Source organism: Magnolia sinica, chromosome 6 (genome assembly GCF_029962835.1).
Source record: "Magnolia sinica isolate HGM2019 chromosome 6, MsV1, whole genome shotgun sequence".
Taxonomy (NCBI): domain Eukaryota; kingdom Viridiplantae; phylum Streptophyta; class Magnoliopsida; order Magnoliales; family Magnoliaceae; genus Magnolia; species Magnolia sinica.
The window spans coordinates 74,399,029-74,406,093 of NC_080578.1; the positions used below are offsets into that span (position 1 = coordinate 74,399,029).

General features: G+C 43.5%; 1 protein-coding gene across 4 annotated transcripts in view; it reads right to left on the bottom strand.

Moving 5' to 3' along the window:
• Positions 1-6,534, bottom strand: part of LOC131248885 (protein TIFY 4B-like) — a 55,488-nt gene extending 48,954 nt beyond the window's left edge. For 2 of the 4 annotated variants that reach the window (XM_058249391.1, XM_058249390.1), the window contains exons 1-3: positions 6,195-6,534; positions 5,924-6,069; positions 5,692-5,834 (exon numbers count right to left, since the gene is read on the bottom strand). In XM_058249391.1, coding sequence (XP_058105374.1) covers positions 5,692-5,834; positions 5,924-6,069; positions 6,195-6,312 — 407 coding nt within the window. In that variant the 5' untranslated portion in view covers positions 6,313-6,534. The remainder of the gene's footprint in view (positions 1-5,691; positions 5,835-5,923; positions 6,070-6,194) is intronic. The other 2 variants (XM_058249389.1, XM_058249388.1) reach the window with 2 other exon arrangements.
• Positions 6,535-7,065: the final 531 nt, after the last annotated feature.

The following is a 7,065-nucleotide window of genomic DNA, read 5'->3' on the forward strand; positions in this document are numbered from 1 at the left end:
TTAGAGGATTCAACAGATTTTTGTAACCAAGTGTAAAAAAGTGCACCGTCTCCACTTCCTGCAAGGTCTGAAGGGCCATTTCTTTCTCTCACTCACACTTGCAGGAAAAAAATCAATGAGACGGTAAAGAAGTTTGGCTTCCTTCTACATTTTTGCATCCTTTACGTCCCATCGAGATTCAGCTTAACGTGGCAAAGGTATCTCCGTATGCTGTACCCGATACACAATGCAGGTCCTTTTATGGGAATTTTTTATACTCCGGTTGCCTATGACGCTAGATATGCAGTCACTTCAAAAATAAACTAGCTAAATTGTACGGTACAAAAATCATATTCGTTGCACAATCCTAACCTCTGAGTGACGGACACTTACTTTGTTGAAATAATGCCACGGGGTGTTTTTTATTTTTAACCATCCAATAAATTTCTACTAATCCGAGTATTAGATAATCAAATCAGCAAAAATTTTTGTTCATGGCATACCTGAAGTGGTATTGATCATTTGGACAGTTTAATTTGAAGTAACTGTATGCCATATACAATTTGTAAGTAATGCCTGAGTATCATCATCACATTCTGCCAGAGTATCAAGTTTTCTCTTCTCTAATTCAGGCAGAGAAACTATCTAGCGTTGTTAATTTCATGAAATGAGGTATGGACTGGTGCCACTAAAAAGTTCTGTAGCTTCGGCCTCATATTGGTCGTGGGTTGTGGGTTGAGATCGGTAGCTTGTGTTAAGTAAAAATAGTACACTCATAACACACTCCGTCCATCAAGTACGCCAGATACAGAACTCATGTGAGCCACACCGTACGATCCCTAACACCTCCAAATTCATGTGGGTGGCCCACCCAAATTTCAGTTTCCTTGATGTTTTGAGGATCCCTTCATACACGCCGTCTCACACCTGCGCATGCTACGGTGAGCAATCATTCCCTGTGGTGTGGCCCACTCATGCCTGATTTTTGGATTCCACTCCAAGATAATGACTCCAGGGTATGAAATATGTAAGGGTGTACCGGACGGAAAGGGGTAGATGTTATACACGCCACATGGGCCCCACAACTCTACTCCAAGGTAACTTAATAACTCCATGTGATCATTCCACATATTTAAATATATTTAACTTGTTATTAAATGTAATTATTATTTATAATAGCTTCTCCAATAATTAGATAAATAACAACCATAACAAACCAAACCAACGGCTGAAAATACCAGCATGGGGTTTTGACAGGAATTGGTGCCCTCCCTACCACAGCTATTCTATGGGGTGGGTCTTCACCATCATCATCTAAGGGGTTGTTTGGATGCTTCAAAGTTGTAATCTGTTTACAGCATGTAAATCCTTTATCAGCAAATATATACATCCAAACAGCCCATGTAATCAGATTACCAGTAATTCCTTCAAAACTTGAGAAATTTACCAAAGGGATTACAAGTAATCAGATTATATGGGCTGTTTGGATGTATATATTTGCCGATAAAGAATTTACATGTTGTAAACATATTACAGCCATAAAACCTAATAAAAAAAATAGATGTTTCATATTGCAGGCATAGTCTTTAAAGCTAAAAAGACATTATGCATGTTAGAACATAAACACTCATGATATAAGGAGCCCACCATAATGTATATGGTATATCCAATCTATCAATCCTGTAATTCCCTTAATGCTCTCCTATGGCCCTAAAAAAAATAAATAACTCATCCATTGTCAAATGGATCACATGAGGGAAGGATGAGACTTCACCATTAAAACTTCTAGATTGCATTTGGGGTCCACTGGGATAGGTGGAAGACATCCCATTAGTTTTAGTGTGTAAGGTCCTAAAAAAAATCAAGTCCTTATGTGATTTATGTATTTTGAAAGGTTCACTACCCAAGCTCTATGATATGAATACCTACTTAATTCATTGTAAAAACATTACCGGCTCCCCCAAACACACTGTTTACCTGAGCTGGATGGAATAACATCTAAGGGCCCGTTGGTACAGGTGGATTGGAAGGGATTGGATGGTATTTGAAGGGATTGGAAGTTAAATCCCGGGATTGGCCGGGCGTGCCAAACAGACTAGGTGATCTGATCCCGGGACATAGCAATCCCATGGATCTCAAGACAATCCACTAACAACACCATCATTACCTTTAAATCCCATCCAATCCATCCCAATCCATCCAAATTTTCCTGGGACGTGTTTGGTTGGAGGGATTGGAAGGGATGGGAAGGTTTAATCCCGGGATTGGCCGGGCGTGCCAAACAGACTGGATATAGCAATCCGGGAATATAGCAATCCCATGGATCTTAAGACAATCCACTGACAACACCATCATTACCTTGAAATCCATGCCATCCACCCTAATACCATTCAATCCTTTCTAATCCACCCGTCCAAACAGGCCCTAAGCAGTTAACACCTGAAATTCTTTTTAGGTATAATGTTTTTACAATTAAAAAAATTACAGGGATTCAGACCAACCCAAGAAAAACTCCGGTGAAAACCTACCCCTCATGGTACTTGTAGCACCGGTGCAACCGTATAGTTCCGAAACCCATCAGCCTGTTATTGACCATGATGCCGATTACCGGGTGCGCTGCACTCATATCAACCCATGACATTCAGAGGATACTGAGTCTGCGATTTGTAAAAGTGGGACCCATAGTTCATCGATCCAGACCATCAGTCTCTTTGGGCCCACCAAAGGAGAGACCATGCCCCCGAAAAAGTCCTCAATAGGGCCTTCCACTTTCTCGCTTGGAAATAGAGGTTTGGGAAGTGAAATACAGCCGAATAAAGGGCAATGGATCAGGGCATGATCCGACTGGGGACCCACGAGGCCAACGGCATGGATCAAGGGACGAGAGATTCCACAACAACAAACTAGATGCCCGAGTATACATTGTCCTCATCACTGGGTCAAGGACAAGGACACATTACCCAGAGCACATTTGTAGACTTGAGAACTATATGATGCTCCAGTCGAAGGGTATTCCAGCTTCCTGGCCACTCAATTTGAATGGGGCCATCGATCCAGTGATCCCGAACGTTGATCTGATGGATCCAACGTGGAAGGGTATTCCACGTAAAACTCCCGGATTGTAAAAGATCATATCCATCCAATCGTTCACATGTTCACTTTAGCAGTCCATTTTGTATGTTATCTATCTTTATCAAAAGGTTAGGACGGTTCCTTCACAAGCCCCGTCACACCAACCATCCGGAAGCGGATTGGCTGGTGTACCACACCACCGACTTGCCTGGTGTGTTGATATCACCAAGTTTGGAGAAATAAAACAAATCCTTCTTCTTCACTAGGTCTCTGTGATATTTATGAATACAGTTAATGGAAAATAAACATTACGGTGGGCCCTACAAATGTTTTAAGGGTGAGAATCAGCATCCCACTGCTATTTGTGGTATGGTTCACTAGAGCTTTGGATATAGCTCATTTCTTTAGCCATTCTCTGAGATAATCTCTCCAAATGTATGAACAGTGAATATCATAAATATATCCATTGTGGGCATGTAACTTTGATCTCCTTTTACCGAAAGTAAATTGGCTGGTGTACCACGCACCGCTGATCTGGCTGGAGTGTGTACGTGTCGTGTGAGCTCTGGCGGTATGAACGGTTCAAAGGAGATAAAAGTTATATGATCGCATAATGATTATGTGATAGCAGAATGATGTATTTATAATATCCACACCGCTCGTTCATTCGGAGAGATCATTTTAGAGCATTGTAAAATAATAATAATAATAATAATAATAATAATAATAATAAAGTCATATCTAACTAGGCCACACCACAAGTTAGACCACGCCACAAACAGAGTGGGAGAATGATTCTCACCGTGAAAACATTCATAGGCCCACCGTATCGTTTATCCATCCAATCCATTCACAAGTTCACACAGACCTCGATGAAGAGGAAAAACAAATATCATATAGATCCAAAACTGTGACCCCCGGGAGGCTTTCAATGGTAGACGTTCAATCCTCCACTGCGTTTTGCAGTGTGGTCCACTTGAACTATGGACCCGTCTTATTTTTCTGCTAAGCCTTACAACGAGTTCGCCAAATGGACGGACGGTCTAGATATAACACATACCTAAATGGTGGGACCCACATAACTTGGTGACATCAACACACCAGCTAGTTCGGTGGTGCGTGTTACCTCAGCCAATCGGGAACGGATTGGCTACTCGCCCTGACACCGGCCAATGGCTGGTGGTCGGTGCTATGTGGGCCCCACCATGGTGTATGTGTTTCATCCATGCCATCCATCTGTTTTTACGTATCATTTTATGGTAGAAGACAAAAGATGAGGTATATCCAAATCTCAAGTGGACTACATTACAGGAAACAGTGTTGAATGAGGGTCGACCATTAAAAATATTTTGGGGGCCATAAAAGTTTTGGATCAAGCTGATATTTGTTTTTTCTCTTCATCTGGGCCTGTATGACCTAATTAACAGATTGGATGTCAAATAAACAGTATAGTGGGCCTTATGCGGATTTTAATGGTTGATATCCAATCACTATTGTTATCATGTGGTGTGGTCCACCCGAGATTTATATCCCTCTCATTTTTGGGATCAAGCAATAAAATGTCATGTAAAAATGGATGAACGGAATGGATGAAACACATACATCATGGTGGAGCCCACAGAGCACCGACCACCAGCCCCGGAGCTGGTGTCAGGGGGAGTAGTCAATCCGCTTCCCAGCCAATCCGCTTCCCCTGTGAAGGATTCGTACAACTCGGAGCTCAAGGAGTGTCGGCGAAGACGACACGTACCCACACAGCCAGATCGGTGGTGTGTAGTACACCAGCCAATCCGCTTCCGAAGACAAAGCTCGCGTACACAGGGCATAACATTGAGGACCATTAATACCCTCTCTGACCACATTCCGTATTCTCGAACGGTGTGTCTGAAATCGTGTGGCTGCGGTTTAGGTACTCGGTCCTATAGGTGGGTAGATCTAAAAGTTACCCTCCGGAGCACCTAAAATGCACCGGTGGCGTAGGCTTATCTCAGTACTCGCAGGTTTCCGGGACTAGGGCTACTCTGAGTTTGAATAACTATAGCTAGACCAGCAGCTCCACATCCATAACGCACGGAATGGATCTAACCTACGCTGCTTCTGTCCTCCCCATCTCATACAACGATCCGCCTATTATAGACCTATAGCCCTTCAAGGATGTCGGTCACAAGCTAACATGCGCCACAGGACGAGTCCCGAAATGTGAACTCCCGCCAGTGAGATGGAATGGAGCCTTGCGGCACACGTGTATTGCGTTCGCTGACCAGATATCGGGTGGGTCCACAGTAGACATGCTCTAGTCCAACCCGTGCAAGTTGGAAACGGACAGTTTGGTCTACTTTCTAGTCGTCCGTTCTTTTAAACATGTGACCCACCTAACATGTAAACCAGCTTCGCTATTGAGCTCCAGGCTGGGCTCCACCTGATCAATGGACCGGATTGCGCACGTCTCCCGCGATGCTCCATCTACATCTCACTCGCGCGACTCGTAAGCAGCGCTCCCTAGCGGTAGTTAAAACGTTTGATGCCTCTCCGGTTACAACCCCGGTGCATGTTAGCCACAACCCAACTGGCAAAAGAAGAAGTACAAAGCTAGCAAAAAGAAAAGGTAATAAATAAAAAATAAAAAATAAAAAACAAAACCTGGGAGAAATGCCGGTATACTCAACCGCAAACGGACCGCTCCCGGTTGCCGGAAGATGTGACGACACGTCGCCGGAAACGGCCGATTGCTGGGGACCTTTACTCCGATCCGAGACGGACTCAATCTCTGAACCCGATTCTACCTGTGAATCGGTCGAAATAATAAAAAATATGTGCGAATTTTTTTTAAAAAAAAAAAAAAAAAGCAGAAAACAGACGGTTTTGATCTCACGTGGGGCGGATTCTCCGGCTCGGGAATGAAGGAGGTTTTCTGCCGGATTCCGGCGTCGCCCGACTCCGTCCTCGTTTCTAGCAGCGTCTTAAGCGAGATGACCTGCTGGATCGCCTGTGATTTGTTCCAGGACGGACGGCGCATGCCTGTACGGACGAGACAGGGGAGGTCACGTGTCAGTCATTTGGCCCTTGTTTCTTCCCCTTTTGTTTCAGATGCCTGTGAATACGGAGAAATGAGAGTAAAAGGACAAAAGGGAGAGAAATCCGACCTTTTTCTTTGAGGTATCTCCGGCAATCTTCTCGTGTTAGCTGCGAGATGTCTTCCTCTGTCAGCTCTCCGAGGGGCTTGTCGAGCGGCGACCGGGGAACCGTCTCTTCCGGCTTCATGTCGTCAGATTCCGTCGACGGAAAACACAGCTCTCTCTCTCTCTCTCTCTCTCTCCGGGGATTTATGAGAGTGGAGGCAGGACGGAGGGAAAGAGAAACGAGATTCTCTCTCGCTCTCTCTCTATTTTTCTAATGTTTTTATATTTTTATTTTTTTTATTTTTTTATTTTTAAATTTTTTTATTTGGGGGAAGTTTGGGAGAGGAAGTGAGTGTGGAAATTCAGGGGCTTGCCCGCGGCGTCTCCGCTTCGCTGGGGTTTTTTATCTAACCGTGCTTCACCCCAGGCTGCCACGTCGTGTGGCTGTCCCATTTAATATTTGGAAAGGATTTTACCATATTGCCCGTCATCTTATCTACAATGACCGGTTTTTGTTTTTTCTCCTGTATCCGTCAAATCGTGTTTCCTGAGCAAGCTGCTACAGGGACGAAAACGTAAAGTTACGTGCCTCGCGGGACTTCTAAAATCATGCACCCGCAGCAGTTTTCACAGTCACTAGTGGTATTATTTTTTTCTTCAACTCCGTAGAAGTAGGTTTTCGGGCTGAATGTCAGTCGTGAGATCTGGAGCGCCTTTTCCATCTCTTCCTTAAGAGTTTATTAGCTTATTTTAAAAAAGATAAGCTTTTAAATTATTCGATAAAAGTCTAATTAAAGTATATTTTTTTCTAGAAATTAGCAAATAAGCTCCAATTTTATAAGTTAAGAACGGATTTTTTTTTTTTTTTATTTTTAATGGAGCTCATTTGGATTAA